At 40.3% G+C, this 18,824-nt stretch overlaps 1 protein-coding gene across 8 annotated transcripts in view; it reads right to left on the minus strand.

Annotated features, from left to right (window-relative positions):
• Window positions 1-18,824, minus strand: part of chl1b (cell adhesion molecule L1-like b) — a 68,220-nt gene that overhangs the window by 21,274 nt on the left and 28,122 nt on the right. For 5 of the 8 annotated variants that reach the window (XM_087840518.1, XM_035905020.2, XM_006784753.3 and 2 more), the window contains exons 2-12: window positions 10,697-10,878; window positions 8,166-8,183; window positions 6,473-6,581; window positions 6,104-6,294; window positions 5,363-5,485; window positions 4,300-4,470; window positions 3,953-3,976; window positions 3,737-3,848; window positions 3,121-3,302; window positions 2,140-2,271; window positions 811-951 (exon numbers count right to left, since the gene is read on the minus strand). In XM_087840518.1, coding sequence (XP_087696644.1) covers window positions 811-951; window positions 2,140-2,271; window positions 3,121-3,302; window positions 3,737-3,848; window positions 3,953-3,976; window positions 4,300-4,470; window positions 5,363-5,485; window positions 6,104-6,294; window positions 6,473-6,581; window positions 8,166-8,183; window positions 10,697-10,796 — 1,303 coding nt within the window. In that variant the 5' untranslated portion in view covers window positions 10,797-10,878. The remainder of the gene's footprint in view (window positions 1-810; window positions 952-2,139; window positions 2,272-3,120; window positions 3,303-3,736; window positions 3,849-3,952; window positions 3,977-4,299; window positions 4,471-5,362; window positions 5,486-6,103; window positions 6,295-6,472; window positions 6,582-8,165; window positions 8,184-10,696; window positions 10,879-18,824) is intronic. The other 3 variants (XM_035905024.2, XM_035905022.2, XM_035905026.2) reach the window with 3 other exon arrangements.

Consider the following 18,824-nt stretch of genomic DNA (forward strand, 5'->3'; position numbering starts at 1 on the left):
TTTTTCACCGTGGAGGAAATGGCTTCGACAAAAAAAAAAAACACAGCTAGATTAGGTTTTAAAAGCTGATAAAACAGCAATGGAAATAGGCAGATAACTGCAGGTTAAATGAGGTGACAACAGTGTTGCTTTACCTGTGCATTAACTGTGAGCTTGTTGTGTTTTTAAAAAGGAAAAAAAAAGAAGAAAATAAAAAAACGATTGAGCTGTCAGGTTGTCAGAAATGAGCAAATGCGAGAAAGAAATCAAAGCTGAAAACAATGGAATAATGAGTTCGCTGAGTGTGTGCACCTTATCAGTTGTAGCCAAAGCCTACCATTAAAACGCTCTGTCTCTACTAATTGTTTACAAAGGCAGCAACTGGGACTCAGCATTCAGAGACTGTCCAGCTTTATTAACTCCTGTGTCACCAAGAAGCAACTCCCCACATTTGAGCTGCACAACAGATTTTTTTTTTAATCTGCTCTTGTAAAGCAGCACATGTTTGTCTTGTGGCACTCGAATTGGTATGGAATTGAGAAGGGACTTGTTAGCATATAAATGGTAGGGAACAGGGCTTGTTGCTCCACAGGGAGAACGGCTATCCTGAATGAAGGAATACAGCTTGCAGACGGCTCTCCTTCCCTGGGCTCCTCACTGTTTTATGGGCATATGCCAGCATCAGCGGCAGCTCTCGAGCTTGACACTCACAGGGAAGTCTGAACCTATTCATGTACGCTGCGACACAAATACTTTGTATGGATGGTATTTTCAAAGACCTCGGATGGTGAAGCAGAATTTAATAAAACTGTGGCTCGCTGATATACTTACTCATGATCATGATGTTTGCATTGGACAGAATGGTTCCGTGTCTATTGGAGGCCTCACACTGATAGACAGCACTGTCAGAAACTTGGGCATTATGTATAACTATGGTGTCACCAATTACCCTCCTGTTTCGTGCTGGGGACTCTGGAATAATACAAAGGTACACTCAGTGAACACAAAGTTTTAAACCAGCAGAATTAAAAAAAATCAATATGCTAAGCTGAAATTCCCAAATTAACTAACATCAAAAGAATATGAAGCAACAATCACTTTGATTTTAAGTCTAAAACATTTATGTGTTTGTTATGTTAAAGTGATGTCGGCTGAAGTTGACCTAGGACCTGGCCACACTTTGGTGTACTACCAATCTGTACCAAAAGATGGAGCAGCAAACCAACATAAACTTCTGTTTCAACCAGTTTTAACCTGGAAATCGAGCACATGCAATCATACAAACTTGAGGTGTGGTATCTTTAGTGCGTTACAGAAAAAGTGAGAAAAAACAGGAATTCTTTGGGTTCTTAAGCTAATTAATCACTAAAATCTTTAATCAAAACAGATCTCAACAGATCACATTCATCATCCTTGTAGTATATATAAATATTTAATCATAAATATATGTTCTCTCTATTTTCAATTTTTAAATGACAAACTTAAATCATTTTATAATTTCATTGAAAAATACTTTGTTACGCATCCATGCAGTACCTTGACGCCCCCACCAGGGGCCTTTTACACCATTGTGTAAATCCCAGTGAACTAACTGGGTACTACAATTGGTTTTATTGGTTGTTTGCTTTTTTGGATGGTTTTTAGGGGGGTTGTATTGCAATGTTTAAAGTACCTGTGCACAATTTGAACAGAGACTAGAGGCTTCACACTAACAGTTAACACTGCAGCTAACGTAGCCCTAAGCCTCTAACTAGATTTGTTATAATAAACTTTCCCCAGTTGTCAGGGATTTAAGTGACCTCATATTTTGGTTTTTGAAGCCATAGAAGGTCTCATATCCCTCATATTCTCAAACATGCAGTTCACATTACCTTTAATGTACAAACTTAATTAATAGTATTCACGTCAGTGTTTTACTTGTCTCTGTTTGCCTTTTCTTAGATTCTATCGTTGTGTCTCAACAGATACTACACAATTATGTTCACATTGGAGTACTTTCCCACTTCTGGAAACTTCCTCCTCATGTTCTACGTTGTAACACTGAACAAAACAGCATCAACCTTTAGCCTTTCTGTGGGGTTCAACATGTCTAGCAATCACAAGGAGCTCGCAGTACAAAGAAGTGAAGTGAGCTTTAAGTGAGACTGCTGTGGGACTGACCCTGCAGAGGTCCACCGTTCACCCTCCATGTAGTCGTCGGCTGAGGAATCCCACTGGCAGAGCACTTGATGTGCATGTCTGAGCCGATCATACTGAGCTGACTCTCAGGCTCAAACACCCACTCTGGAGGCTCTGAGAACACACAGTCAGCGTGATGTTATCAGTATAAAGAAGACACTGAGCACTTACAGAGGAGAACACAATCACAGGAATAGTTACGCAATATGTATTATTCAGTAAAAATGAATGCTACATTTACTACCCATTCAGCTGCCTTCACCACCATGATATAGAGATTATACTATTATTTGGAATTATTCTTAACACCGTCTTTCACACACAACCATGTTTAACATAGCAATCAAAAGAAAGGAAGCTGACAGTGAAAAAAATAGCAAAGCTGCTGTTTTAAGGTGTAATCTGTCAGTAAACAATGGGCATGCATCAATAGCTATCATTCATTTAGTGAGCTTTTGCTTTAAAACCAGTATGTAGTTGGATTTCAGATGTTTATGCAATCAGATCTTCATCTTTCAATGATATTTAAAGCTTTTTTTTCCATTTGAGGCCTTAGAAAATAAGAATAAAAATGTATCAGCCATCAGCCTTTTCTTAATCTTTCCTGTACCTGATAACCATTTGGCAGATCCACAATCCATAAAGTGGGAACAGAGTATAATAACTAAATAAAAACTAGCTCCATTTCCACTAATCATAGAATCTTACTTACAGATTAAAGCATTAGAGTTAGGTGATAATTTGATATACAATAACAGAAGAATCATACTTTGATCTAAGCAAATTTCTTAAAGCAGAACTTTTGTGAGGATTTTAACATAATGTATCGTCACAGCAGCTGGTCTTTAAACCCCTTTTTTTTATCAATGATTAGACTAATTTGTCAAACAGAAATAATGAAATCGATGTAGACAAACCAGATGTGACAACATTGCAGTGTGTTTCACTGTACACTGTTTTTACCTTCGACTGTCACGGTGAAGGTATGTTGAACTTCTCCCAGTGGATTCTTTGCCTTGCACATGTACTTCCCACTGTCTTCCAGCTCAGCTCTTGGCACAATCACCAATTTTCCATGATTCTCAAATTTCACTTTAGTAGGAAATTTGTGGCCCATTTTCATCCATTCAACCTGTGGAGTTGGACTGATAGAAAATGGGAACAAATGGTGAGCCTAAAATAGTGACATACTGCCTTTACATGGGTAAAATTAAAGGTCCTGGAAGCGCTAGAGCTTATCCCAGCAGTCATAGGGCAAGAAAGATAGCTACACCCTGGACTGGTCACCTGTCTGTCACAGGGAAAACACAGACAACCATTCACACCTACAACCAACCAAACTAATTAAGTGTCTTTGGACTGTGCGAGCAAGCCAGAGTACCTGAAGAGAATCCATGCAAACACATGGAAAACATGCTAATTCCCAACAGAAAGCCCAAAAGCCACACTGTGGATTTGAACCCAGAACCTTCTTGCTTTGAGGGGACAGTGCTAACCACCACACCACCATGCTACTCTAACATAGCAATATAACTGCTAATATAGTAACTCTAAAACATTAAGGTAAATTATTACTCACAATCCTTCAGCAATACACTCCAGGTTCAGGTCCTCTCCTTTGACCAGCTGTATCTCTGATTTGCCACCAGGGGGCGTCAGAAGAGAGGGTTTTCTCTCCAGAATTGCATTAGCTGAAAAGAACAGAATACACAGTAAGACAGAAAAGCATACTCACACACCTTTCTTGTGCATAAAGCAGTTCATACACATGCAGAAACACACTAATATAACTTACCATTTTCAGAACTGTCACTTTTTCCTAAAATCATGACGGATGAGACCAAAAAAACAAACACACAAACAAACAAACAAGAAAAAAAAACACACACAATGAACATGTGAAAAATGTGGATGACGCACATCACCAACATCTGAGTCACATCATAAAATCATAGAAACAAAAAGACGCGCACAAACAAAACAGTGTGACACGGGGATGGCTTTTGAAGTGTTTCCTTTCAACAATGGTATCGGCGAATGTGCTGGTAAATGAACGGTGCTCCAAAATCAAAGTACACGTCACGCTGGTTTGAGAGGCAAACAATAATCGAGTGGAGACAAAGAAAACAACGAGACACCTACTTGTCTTGACAATGACAGACATGGCGGTCTTCTGAACGATCGTTCGTATTCTGGGGAAGGAGGCGAAGCAGCAGTAGTCTCTCCTGCTGTCCTTCTCCACTGCGTGGGAGAAGTAAAGGTCTCCATTCAGGCCCACGGACACCCTCTGATCCTGCTCAATGTGCTGGAGATCTGAGCACAGGAAGATGGTGGCAATGATTCCATGTAGATGTAAACAATCTTTAATTGAACAACTGCTGATTTAAAACCATGTACTTCAGCTTAACCCAGCTAAACGACATTGGAACATAATGAAGTAATTTTCCTAATACTTCACTGAGACAGTTACTAAGACCTTCACAAAAAAATATATGTTTACAGATTGACTAAAAGTTTCTGAAATTTTATGGCTTGGGAATAGTAAAAATCAACTACCATCATCTAATTTGGATCACTTGTTATATGTTTCATAAAAACAGCTACACACAATAATGAATTCCCCTCTCATTTTTTAAATAACTGTGGCACAACGAGAATGAATGTTTCACTGTTTTACAAAGACCTAGAAGAATAGTCTTCATTTTGGTCTTCTGTACCTTATTTATCTCCTGTATAAACTTCCAAACTGCCTACGAAGCAGAGAAAGCTCATCACTCTAATAACCCCACCAGCTGAAGCAGTCATTTCTGCACTGATATAATGGATAACACTTCTATAACACTTCTGCCACCACGGCTGTGAAGTGTCTTTATACATGGAAAAAAAAATCTTTTAAACTGTTCAAAAACACTCCATACCATAATTTTACTACTGGCTTCTTCCAACTCTTCAGTAAAGCTAAACATAACAAACATTTCACCTGATATATTTCATGTTTGTGAGAATGTGAATATAAAGAAGTTCTGTGGCTTTGAAAAGAGAGTCTGCTATGACTTACCCACCTTCTGATTAGGATGTGATTCAAAACACATTTTTATAAGCCTAATATATCTTATGAAATTTACCGTCTAAACTATTTTTAATTAACCAAGTTAGAAAGTCAACACCAAACTGTGCACACATCACAACATGAGATATTACTTACTAATAGTCATCCAGTAGATCTGCAGTGGAGGTATACCGTTAGGTGGGTCACATTTTAAAGTAAATGCCTGGCCTTCTTCTACCACGACAGGATCGAGTGTCTCTTTAGGGAATTTAGGAACATCTGAAAACAAGATAAACTAGAGTTGAAAAAAATAATAAATAGTGTGGTGCAGTTTTTCTTTTCAACAGAAGGTGGCAGTAATATCATTCTTGAATTCTACGTGTAGCATGTGTCAGTTTTACCTGTGCTGCGAATCATTCAATAGATTGAATCCTAGGGTGCTCTGTTTATTTATTTATTTATGTATTATCTTCAGTTCTGGCTCTCAGAAACAAAACAGACATCCCTACCGCTATTGTTCATGGCCCTGTCACCAGTGCTGAGCGGTTGAAGCCCAGCCAAATTTAGTCAAAGTCCCCTGTGGAGTGGATTTTCTTGGAGAATTTATGTAGTGTTCTTTGGAACAAAATGAAAAATGAGGCAAAGGAAATGATGGAGAGGCTAGATCACACCCGATGGTTTTTCTGATGCAGACCTATAGATGAGACGCTGCGAGGGGTGGAGCGCTCGGGAACCTCAATGACTTTCTGCCACGTCCAATACAATGAAAAGCTCACAACAGAGAGGTGCAGTCATTACAGGGAGCTGCTGGCCCTGAATCACTTTGAAAGCTCTGTAACAGAGCACCTCACACACATCACACATCTGCACGCACACTCAAAGATGCAGGTTACTCACTGGGCACAATGAACTCAATCTCCTTCGATATGGCGATGCCTAGTTTGTTTGAGGCGTAACAGCGATAGGTTCCCTGGTACTCTGTAAGGTTCCCATTATTGGGTATCACAAAGGTCCCAGAATTCTCTTCTTTCATCAGGCGGGGGTCTAGAAAGGGGTCGAATTCCTGGTCATTCTTTGTCCATCTGAATCTACATAAAGAAAGCCAGTGTTAAAATGTCAAGTCTTAAAGCTGAGACTGTAGCACACTCAGTACCCAAAGTTACAAATCAAAGCATCGAAGTGCAACATGTTGGTGCTAAAGTGTTGTTTGGTATTTAGTGTCTGTTTGACTGCTAATAACAAGCTCCCGTCCTTTGAAGTACTCACTCTGGCTCGGGATTCCCTTTGGCTTCACAAATCACGGGGAAGCTTTCGTCAAAGGGAAAGGCGATGAGAGTGCTGGGCGACTGAGCTGTGATGGTGGGCAGCTGCTCAACTGGGCAACAAACAGACAGGCAAGCATGAAAATTAAAGAAACAACACAGGCCTCAAGAAAGCTATTAAGAAATGTGTCATACTCATCATGATACTAGGACAGTGGTTCCCAACATTTTAGATTTGTGAATGCCAATTTCCTGAGGAATATGCTTTTGACTTACCTCAACACATCTTCAATATAGTCTGCTTTTGAGGTTTTAAGAAGTCTGACATGGAAAAGTGACATCTTGTTGTATTTTGGAAGACAAAAATGGCCATATTTCAACAAGTGCTATCAGTCAGTTACAGGCTAATTCTAGCAAGTTTACTTAGCATCCATAAGCTGAATGGATGTAATACACAGTCACAGATACTTGCTAGTTAGTGCATGTAACATATTCATAATATAAAATCATATAATACTAGAATTTTACTCAGCAAAATTGGCCGGTCTGTACCTCACAGGAGGTCATATCATTTGTCAAATAATGGGATTAAAAGGCTGCAAAAGGCACCAACACCTTAAACATGTTACAACACGGTCCAGTTCAATGACTTTAATTAGTGGATGCCAAGCAGACACTGATCAGGGGTGTGACTGCTGTAACTGTTAATATAAAGATTGAGGCTATCAGTAGAGGCCCAAACCATTTTTGTGTACAAGGCTCCAAACATGGTCTTTAACCCTCTGAGGTCTAACCCAGTAGATGTGCCCACAGTGGGAAGGTGTGTGGGTGAACTGTGGGGGTTGTGGGCAAACACAAACTTATCCCACACTGGTCATAAGTGGGTGTGCCCACACAGAGCCCACAGCAGGTTTTCCCTTTGGGGACCTTCTATGGGTTTTATTAGCAAACCCATAGTTGGCTTGCCCAAAAAAAAACCCACGTGCGACCCATGTAGGCTAGTTCATGTAGGGCCCACAATTGTTTTACTCCTTGAGGCTCCCAAGACCCCTTATTAAGAATGATTTAGGTCTCTTCCTGGTTGCAAACAATGTATTTAAAACATTATTGCATATTTTAGTTGCCTCAGGTTGGGATTTCGGGTTAGGGTTGTGGTTTTCACCACTTACAAATTAGACCTCAGAGAGTTAATAATCAAACATTGGGCACTGTAGAATGGAAATCTATGGGTTTAACTCATTTCTGTAGCAACCTTCAAATGGCCAATTGAGGAACTGCAGTTTTGGCACTTTCAACTTAGCTTCATTGCTGCTTGGTTGGGAACCACTGCACTACTATGACAATTACATGTCCAAAAACAAAGAAAACAAATGTATCTATTAAGGTGACAGTGTGCTAATGCAATGAATCACTTTGTTAGACTTGCTTTATTCTGGAATAAAAGCTCTTCATTTAGTCTCTAATGGCCTTGATGATAAAGTAGTGACATGTGGTGTGGATGGAAAAGCACATGCCACGAGTCCTAGAAGTGTCAATACCAGTATTATGGAGTCAAGACTGATGACACATGGTATTCAGATCCAACACATATGGCTGTAAGTAAAGCTAGTGCTAAGCTTAATTGAAAGCCAGGAGATGAAAAGGAGAGAGCAGAAGACTTCACTAATACTAGCTACAGTATGGCAGGGTAAACTTACTGTTTATGTGACCTAAAACTATATAATCCATGGCAGCAGGGGGAAATAAACCAGAAACAGTCAGCAGTTTGGGAATAATCCTTTCTTGTCAAGTATTCTCTAAACACAAGCCCTTTGTAACATACACCCGTGTAATGGAAAACACAAGGCAGAATTAAATAGACTTCTCTGACAATGAGCCCCAAAATGCAGCCGCCTTTTTTCACAAAACCTGTTTGAACTGTTCTTATCAAGCCCTTAAGAGATATTTTTTAACTGAATAATTTAGAGGAAGAGGGTTGATGCGTGTTACCAAGGAAACTGGGATACACGCATACAGCTAACACAAAAGGAAAGAAAAACCTGATTCAAACAAGATAATAACTGTAAATATATTCAATTCACAAAATGCTTGACGATTGTAACAGTTCTCTACAGTGTGATGTATTTCCCTCTGAATTATTCAGCGCCTTTCTTTTTCTGATAAAAAGCACTTCAAGGAGAAGTGCTCTCTGTGGATGAGCACAAACAACAAAACAGCCCTTTATACATTTAACCTTTCTTTCATTCATGAATCGTTTTCTTGGAGTAGCTCTGAATGTGTGTTTATGTGCCAGTCTGTCAGTCTGTTGTCAGAATTCAACCAATTTGTGCAGAACTGTAACTCATCACAGAGAAATTTGGAAACCCCACCATAACTTTTATGATTTATTTGTTTACGGATGAATTTACACGTGAATTACCTCTTGCAGATTGTTTTTATCATTAAAAGAAGATTGTTATTTCAGTCATTAATATCTTGCAGATCTCTTCTGGGACTGTCCTGCGCTTCCACTCACATACTTTGAAAGCAAGCAAGTGGTGGAGCAGAGAGCAGCAGCAAGACTCCCAGACAGAACAGAGCAGATATCAATGTGACACTGATTAAGCCAGACATAACATAAAAGGGGTGGGCATGGGTTGTTAAGTGGCTTGCAGACGCCAAATGATTGTGAAGAAATGAATCAGCAGAGCAATCATCTGATGTAGACTGGCACAGGTTATCTGATCTACTGGAATTAGAGCTGAGCTCACTTTTGTGGTGTGCCTGAACTAAAGCTGGAGTTTGGAAAGTACATTTTTTTTATTAAACCAGATGTTTTGAGCTTGAAACTAGTGACTGAGACAATAAAGTCATCAGGAAAGATTTCACCTAAGCATTAAATCAGAAGTTAGACTGTACTTCCTCAAAGTACAGAGGCTGCATTCATCTTTAAACACTCATCAGCCACTTTGTCAGCTGCTACAGTCAGATGGCAGCCACTCAGTGCATTTAGGCATGTAGTCATGGTCAAGTCGACCAGCTGAAGATCAGCCCGAGCATCAGGATGGAGGAGGAAGGTGATTTAAGTTACTTTGAAGGTAGGGTAGCTGCCAGATGGAGTGGTACTTCAGAAACTGCTGATCTACTGGAATTTTTCTGCACTACTATCTCTAGTGTTTAAAGAGAATGGTCCAAAAGAGAGAAAATATCCCTATTTCTGCTACAACATGTGGATGGTAGGATCAGACACAGTTCAGGCTTCTGCTGCTGGTGTAATAATGCGGTTTTCTTGGCACAACTTGAGGCAACTGAGCATCATTTAAACAACACAGCCCACCTGAGTGTTGTTGCCCACCACGTTCATCCCTTTATGACCAGAATGTACCCATCTTCAGATGGCTGCTTCCAGCAGGATAACACACCTTGTCACAAAGCTCAAATCTTCTCAAACTGGTCCCTTGAACATGACACTGAATTCACTGTACTCAAATGGCCTCCACAGTCACCACATGTCAATCTAATAGAGCACCTTTGCAATGTGGTGGAATGAGAGTCACTACATGGATGTGCAGCAGACAAATCTGCAGCAATTGAGGGATATGTGAATATGGACCAAAAGTGGATCCAACCCAGTGCGAGCGAGGTATACCTAATAAAATGTCTGGTTAATGCATAGCTCTTTAGCTAATCCTTCACTATGCTTGCACTGAGCATGTGCTGTATTGTTAGGTTTTAAAGCTTTCTGAAAACAGCTACTTCCTGCAAATGAAGACAAAAACAGTGATGCATACCTGGGCAGCTAAGAATGTAGTTAAAGCATTTGTTTTCACATTATTATTTTGACAAGAGCATAGCCGCTTTAATAGTGTCTTTTATTCTTAGATGTTTGGTTTTATTTGCCAGATTTCCGATATGCATTTCTCTGATAATTCCTGTAATTCCCAAAAAAACCACAGTGGAAATGAGGTTTTTAGGGGATTTTGTCTTTTTCTTTTGTGGTGTTGACAGAATACAAAAATTACATTCAAACTTGAAAGCAGAGTTATGTTCTTAGACATAATGTATCTTTTTATCTGGATAATCCACATGATGTCATGGTTATTTCAGTAGAGGAGGTTTTCTTTGATACAAAAGAAAAGGCTCTAAGAAAACTCTTTTCTATTTCTTTTGTCATCCCACTGAACCCCCTCCTAAATCATCCTGCATCCTTTGTTGTGAATGTGTGACTTGTGAAAGACTCATGACTTACCTTCCAGCGGGATGTCAATGGCCGAGGTCGTATGAAAGGCACAAATACAGATAACCACCAACAGCACGGTGGCCAGTCTGGGGCTCCTCAGCAACGTCATAGTGTCGAGATCTCGGACAGTCACAGGAAATTAACGCTCTCCACTTTGTCTTCAGTTCATGACTATGGTGAAGATGCAGTACCTGTAAAGTAGCACAGATGTAGAAGACCCCATGAATCCACCCACGCGCTGGCAGACAGAAAGGCAAAAAAACCCCAAACAAAACAAATCCCCCGTGACTCCAAGCCCGACTGCTCTCTGCTCAGCCAGGCATAACCAGGCACACATTTTCATTCCCATCAACGGGGACTCAGTTCTGAACTAGTTCATATTTTGGTGTGACAAAGAGGAGAAATATTCACATTAAAGCCTCCTATCATCCCATTTCCCCATGGGGCTCACATTGTTTTGTAGTCTGCGGAAGTGTGCGGCACAAAGCATATTTCTCAAGCGACAATGGAAAGAAATAAACAAATGAGGGAGCCTGTGGATTTATTAATGCGTGGCAGATGTTTAGCATTACTTTTGGAAAAAGCCAAGATTGAAATCAACATCAAAATTACCATCAAAGTTTGGCCGATTTAATCATCGTGCTGTTTTGATCTGTGCCTGCATGTTTCTGATAACAATGACTCAAAGAGATTACGAATGCGGACCATTTTATCTTTTATTGCAGCAAATACTGTTGCCTGAGGGGTGGGAGACATAAAAAGCATACATAGTTAACAGTCAGACTGAGTAAGCTGTCTGCACTTGCACACAGACAGAGCTGCAAGAGGACAGAGTGCTGGATAATTTTCCATCCAATAGACGAGAGTCTGGACCATAATGAGCGCATGATCGGTCCAGAGCAATGTATGGGAATTCTAATGTCTTGGAGCAGTACTATAAGAAACCTCTGGGGTGTCGCTTCATTAGTCGTCCCCATGTTGGCTGTGACCCAGCTCAGCAGGTCATGCTGGAGTAATTAGCTCAGCAGCTAACAACAAAACAGAAGACTAATACAGAAACATTAGAGTTTTAGAGAAATCTTAAAGCTGCTGGCCTACAGGGAACTCGTGCCATTCGTGTAAAACTGAAATGTAGTATCACAAAGGATAAAATCCAGTAATTGCAATTACTGTATTATTAATGTTGCTAATCAAACCAATTAATGTCAAGGAAAGTATCAAGTGTAGCAGCCAAGATATGAGCGGCACAGTAACTACTACTCAACCAACTGATCAGTATCTTTAAAAGAGCTTCCTCTTTACAACAGCGCTCAAATCCAGCTCACCCTTTTCTTAATCTTCTGGCTGCTTTCTTCAGTTCAATAGGCAACACTGAGGTCAAACTCCTGTTCAAGGAGTGTAATTGAATAATTGACCAGAGGGGGGGAAAAAAGAGTCGATTTCATTCATTGGATGCAGGCGTGCTGTCAGATGGATGTGCACTCTGAACTCTTCAACCATACCTCATGGTAATGGTATTGAGTCTGCCTGAACCAATGTGTGACCTATGCCCCACCCACAAACAGCATTACCAACAAGGTGCTAGGTGCTGTATGTCACATACATCAACCCACTCCATCACAATTTATGTCTATTGGGTATATTTCCAACTGAAGATTTGTGTGTCAAACTCATCCAGGAAACTGCTTCAGGCTTTTCTTTATTTTAGCCTTCCCACACATGGTGTTTTATGATAATCAAACAGATCCTAATTAAAAGCTAAGGGTTTTGTGCTAATTACCTTGTGCATTGTTGGTAAGCCCCACCTGGTTAAGGAGCGAGGGCCAAGGTTACAATCCTCAGAAGAGAATGTGCTTTCATTGTCTTATTGTGCCGGCCAAAATCCTTTACCAACCTAACAACACCTTCGATGGATTACACTTGGTTCAAACTGTGCCTGATCATTTGCCTTCTGATTTAATTTGTTCCCCCCTCGTTAAACATTTATTGAGAACTCACTTGGCCATCTGGCTGAGGGAGGTCCGCTAAGAGCTTAACTGCTGCGAGTGATGAAGTCTGCATTGAACTCACAGGGTATGGTGCCTATTGGAACTATATGATGCACAGGAGAGAGGGCACCACTCTCTCTCAAGCTGATTTACAGACCGTGGGCTGCTCTTAATCCCCGCCTCTTTCAAGAGCAATCACACCAGCCAGAGATTGATGAAGCTGGCAGAAGGTTAAAAGCTGCTCGCTGTGGGAAGGCCAGTATGAACCCTAACCTTCCTCGGCCAAGGCTCAGACGAGACAGAAGCTCCGCTGTGGAGGGGGGGGGCACATGGAGGGAAATGGGCCAAGTGGAATCTGCCTGTGCAACTTTAAGGCTCTCTCCGAGTGACAGATTCAGTGCACTCTTTGATAGACTTCCTCGTTGTCAACAAGACCAAGTCATTTTTGATTACTTATCCATTTAAAACAAAGGCACTTGTGATAGCATCATTAATGTCTTGCCATTCCCTTACTTTCTCAAATTATGCCATTGATGTATTAGGGCTAAAAAAGGGGGCGGGGGGTGTCCTGTTTTCACATTCTCAAAAAAAAGGAAACCACTGTGTTTTCATAATAACACAAATTAATAATCTTTGGGTTTAGGGATTTAGTTAATGGAGAACTTAGAGAAATTAACTTGGGCAGTAGAGAGAGAGAATTTTCCACTATCTGTTGACATTACATCGACTACAAGAATAAATCAAAGTATAACTGGAACATTAATCAATTAAAAATAAATCAGCCTTTTTTACTAGCAAAGAAAAGTGGGGATAAGGCCTGTGACTTCCAAGTGATCTACTAATTATATTCTTGATTTATATTGTGATGTACAAAACAGCAATCAACCATCAACTTGTAAGAGTCTAAAATAAAGTCTACAAATTCCTGAACAACTGTCCACAGCCAAACCCTGCGAGTCTAATTGCTGGTGCCTGGGACTGTGCTTTGTCTCTCTGTGCAGTGCTTGGTGGTAATGTTCCAGGTTATAAATTTAGGTTCCTGTCTTTGTAAGCCCCACAGTCTGATTCACAGAGCATGCAAACCGGGCCATAAATAGCCACAGTAGCTACATCCGTTTTATCCCAGACACCTTATTTACCTTATTTCTCCCAGACAGTCCTTTACACTTAAGGTAACCGTGAACCTGAGAGACTCCTGGAAAAAGCTCTCGTCTCTCCTTTCTCTTTGACTACAAGGACGTGTGCTGTCGGTTGATTAAACCTTTATTTTTTTTGAGGGAAATGTTCTATCAGCTCATACTGTGAAAAGAGAAATAGATTTTTTTAGAGATGTGCTTTTCTATTATATGCTCTATCTAATGTGCTGTGTTCCTTCTTTTTTAATGCCACTCAGAATTAAATGTAAGACCAACTTCACAACAACAAAAACAGAAAACAAAAACTACATCATTTATTCTGTGTTAGGTACACCTATTTGCATTTGTTGAGCTAGTTGATGCTTGTGTTTTAAAGGTGTTGTCAGTCACTTTTGCGGTTATTTAATAGAAAAAAATATTCATCTTCCTCACCTCAAGAGTCATCTCCCAGATTAAAGTAAAGGCTCTAACACACATGCATAAATGTGCTTATTTATTCCAAATAATACGGCGGTTATTGTATGCAGATTAGACGTGTGCTAATATTAACATCGTGCCAGCTAATTGTAGGCTTGAGTGTCCTAAAAATCATATATTCTCTCTGATAAAAAGTTTGATTACACCATCACATTGTAATGGAATATATTAACTGACACTATTAACTAAGTGTCAGTACAACAATGTTAGATCAAACACACTTACACTAACGCCAGTTAACAGCAGCTAACAGAAGCAGCACTTACTGACAGAAATGTTCCTCAACGACTCACCTCAGTATAGCTTTCATCACACGACAGTGAGCTTCACTGGTTTGTATCAGGCTCCTTTCAAAAGGTTTTACAGCCTTGTCCAGAGTAAATAGGTGTGAACACAAACTGAGGTAACAGCTGACTGCACTCACTACAGATGAACGGCAGCCAGAGTTATTTGTCCCACAGGATTATGCAGTTGACTATTGACATCTAGTGGTGAGATTTTACATACTCTAACAACAAAGGTATCCTTGTTCGTGAGCTAATTTAATTTTGCTGATATAGGCTTTCATGTAAAAACGTGTTCACATGTGGGGACTGCGATATTTTCCACTGTACCCAATTTTACACTTCAAACAAAATACAGCATACTTCATAAACACCTTGATTGAATTTGTGCTTCTTCACGTCATTGTGAGTGCACCCACAGCACGTGTTCTCAGTTAAAATAAATGCACATCATTTTCATCATATTCAAAGATACCAATAGGCTCTTAAGCAGCAGTTTAACGCTAAGTACCTTCAAGATGCAGAGTGGAGCAGGCGGGGATTTAACTGCTATTTGCCATCATTACTGAAGAAATCATAATGAAAAAAAGATTTTAAAATTCTGAATCGCTACGTCTAATAAAATCCTAAAATCCTACTGCTCACGTTTTAGCATTTTGAAGACATTTGAAAGACTGACTTACAAATTAACTGTCAGTTCAAATTAAGGCCTTATTTTTACATGAATAAATTCAGTGCCTTTTAACTTCTTGGCGTTGATTCCAAGAGCTTTACTGCTTTTCTTCACACTCTAGTACTGTTTACTGTATCACTACGCAGCCTTTTACTTAAGGAAACAATTCTGGCACGCCTTCACAGTACAACTGGCAGGATGTGTCTATCGGTTTCTTGACTCCTATAGTTTAGCCATCTGCTCTAGCTTAACACCCAAACTTTAAGCCATAGACATGTACTAACAGATCACATAAAAGGATCAGACAATGTAAGGAAGTATTTCAAGGAAAAATAGCACACTAGCAAGTTGTTTCGGGAGCATTCTTCACACTTGCGAACACGTTGTTTGGTAACAGGGTGGGGTCCAAGCAGGGCCATACAAAGTTCACTACAGTAGGCCCTTGAGCTGGCACCATCTGCTCCTTTCACACACAAAGACAACAGGCAGAGAAGTGTGGGTCTACTGTAGTCTAATGTGCAAGCCTGTAATAGGATTAAGCAGATCCTCGTCTTGTCAGACTGGATTAAAATATCCTGCGTGCTAAAGACCTGCGATGGGAAGACAGCAGCTCCGCACGCCCCTCTCATAGTCTTGATAATGCCTCCACTCTGATTCCCATTTGATCATTCAAGAACAATTAAAACAATGGACCAGCTGATTAACACTAAGCTGCAATTGACTTGCTTTGCTTCTGATGTGTGTAATGAGTTGTTTTTCCAGCCATTTTGTTCCTCTTTTCTCCAATCAGTTGCTCATTTGGCATGCGATTCACACACGCTGCCTGGATCAGGGTGGAAAAATAAAACTGTTTTTTCTTTTATGTCAAAATTAATTTTCCTGTGTTTAGACATTTTGTCTTTCCCATTTACTCCTCTGAATTTAGATAAGATTCTAACCTTTTGGCAATTATAATCCTTATCAGTAGTTTTCTACAAGCTTGACCATGCAATTCATCTGATATTAAAATATGAGAAAAAAGAAAACAGAAACAAGATGATAAATGAGTATAGGAAGCAATAAGCGATAACATGCTTGACTAATTGAGATCTGGCTTTACAGCACTTCAGAAAGCAAGACTGTTCAATTACCACACCATTAATATTTCAGGGATCTCTAGCCTTCGGATGCTGCGAGCACTGGGAGCGCTGTGGTGACAGGATGAGGATGGAAGAGGCTGTGGATGAGAAATGAGAAGAGATCCTCAGGTGTAAAGGAAATAGAGTGGGTGTACGGATGAGCTGAGGGGTTTGTGACCTCTGTGTTGTGTATGAACTAATGAGGAAAGGCCTTCGTAACCCTGCATGAACTCTCACTACCTGAGAGAGGCAGATATACTACACACTGCAGTGAATCTGCAACTGCAGCAACACGATCATGTGACCAGCTGGAAGTATGAGCATGTATGTTGTAGTTCATTAAACAAAAGAGAGCATAAACAACTGAAGAGCTCTTCAATCACTAGAAGTTGTCATCTTGTCAGTAATGTCTCTGCTCTATTCTTTATAAATACAAGCACACAACATCTTTCCCTTCAGCAGTGTGTCTCAGTAAAGTCTACGTGTAATATTAAGAAACAGGACTGAAACGTGTACAGACAAACCCTCGTCATATATGGTAGCCACTAACTCTTATTTCTGCTCTGAATTATGAGTTTTAATTATCGTCTGTTGCATAATTCATATGCCTAATGAAAACACTTGGATGGATCGCCAAAGCATGTCACATGACATGGTAATAAATCATCCAGGATGTATGTGCCATGCTTTCAGAGTCCTCACTCTGAACCTGTTAATATGTTTAAAGCTAAAGGAAGGTTTGCACTGCACCTGTCTGCATCACAGCTTACAGCTTTTTTCATTTTCTCTCTGATCTGCTCTCTTTGAAGTCCCACAGGAGTGGCCCTTGCCCAGGACAATAATCACATTAGCGTGTGATCCTCGCTGAGTAGCCCGGCAAAGAGATGAAATTCGCAAGTTGGACTGCGGGCACTGGAGTATTATTTTGTGCTCCACTCCACATTCATTCATGTAGTCTGAGTGATGCTGGCAATTTCCCCAGATGAAACTGTGCCACAGCAGGACATGATCGATGGCTCTCATATCCCAAATCCTTACTTCCATCAGACCCTGTGAGCAATTTATTTCTGCCAACAACCAAGAAATTCGGATGTCCCTACAGGTGTTGGGGAAACCTGTTTTTTCCAGAAATATCTTTTCGCACTTGGTTTTTAATCCCTTCAGGTGTCTCATACACATGCAGTCCAAGTGATCATTTCAGCCTGTGAAATGAGAGGCTCTCTGCTTGCTGAAATTCCTCATTTGAATTTCCTGTTTCGTGCTAGAGCTGAGCATCTGGACAGTGTTACCCTGGCTAAGCTTTTTGACACATCTGTCGGATGTGTGGCCTCACTCCCTCGCCCCTCTGTCGCTTATTAGGGTCGAACAGAGTTTATCTTGTGACAAATGGGACGGCGAAAACTACAGTCTAAAGATTTACAGTGTTTAAACACAACAAGGCAAAATCTCAGTGTTTATATTAGCTGCTCTCCAGCTACAAATGCAAATCAAAAAGTAGTCTAATCTGTCAGCTATCAACAGCAACTTTCAAACAGCTACATGAGGGATTGGCTAAAACATGTTCCAGTTGTTTAAAGAAATGCTTCCAGGTTTTTTTTTACTCAATGTACAAATTCAACAACCTCAAAACATCTAGACATGAAGCAAGACACAGGAAGCTTCTTCTTTAAAGGGAACAGTTCCAAACATTCAGTGCAGTTTCATTACAGCCTGCTTTGGCACACTTCTTTTAAACCACTTAACCGATGAAATCGAGATGCTTCCAAGAACGCTATCTTTGAGTAGATGAGTGGATGAGTACATAAAACTAATGTGAGGTCTGCAGTGATGCACCTTGAGGTCAGCTGAAAAGTCAACACCTTAATTGCTTCGTGCAAGTTTGACGTAAATGTATCTTGGCAAGAAGCAAAGGACAGGAAGAAGAACAAATGTGGATAGAGTCTGGATTTGTTTAGCGAGTTCCTTGGAAATGATCCTGACAGAGTGTACTGCATGCTGCTGCTTTAAATCCATACGTCGGAGAGAAATGTCAAAGAAAAATGGCAATAGCCTAATTACGCTATCAGGGGTGCTGTGCAGTGCATGTACCCATACACCTGTTATAAGTTCAAGAATGATGTAAATGCCCATTTGGAGTTTATTTCAAAGCCACTGTGAAAACATTAATTATAACAAGTCATAAAACGACTGCTTAAAAACAGGGATAGATGAGCACTGACAGAAGGATCGTCTGTTGTAAACATATTAAGCCGCTACCACTGTGAAAACACCGATATGTAGGCGAGAGCCTTCCACCTTAAGAACATGGACTTGTTAGCCACTGTGGTCTTCATGACCGCAACAAGGAGTGACAGTTAATTTACTGAAATCAGTCAAACACTGAGACCGGCCCAGGATTCAGTTTAACAGTGATCCAAATGTACCATCCACGCTGCTCAAAGAGACAAAATAAAGTCCCAGT

This window comes from Neolamprologus brichardi, chromosome 5, assembly GCF_056152115.1.
Source record: "Neolamprologus brichardi isolate AB-2024 chromosome 5, ASM5615211v1, whole genome shotgun sequence".
NCBI classification, from domain to species: Eukaryota; Metazoa; Chordata; class Actinopteri; order Cichliformes; family Cichlidae; genus Neolamprologus; species Neolamprologus brichardi.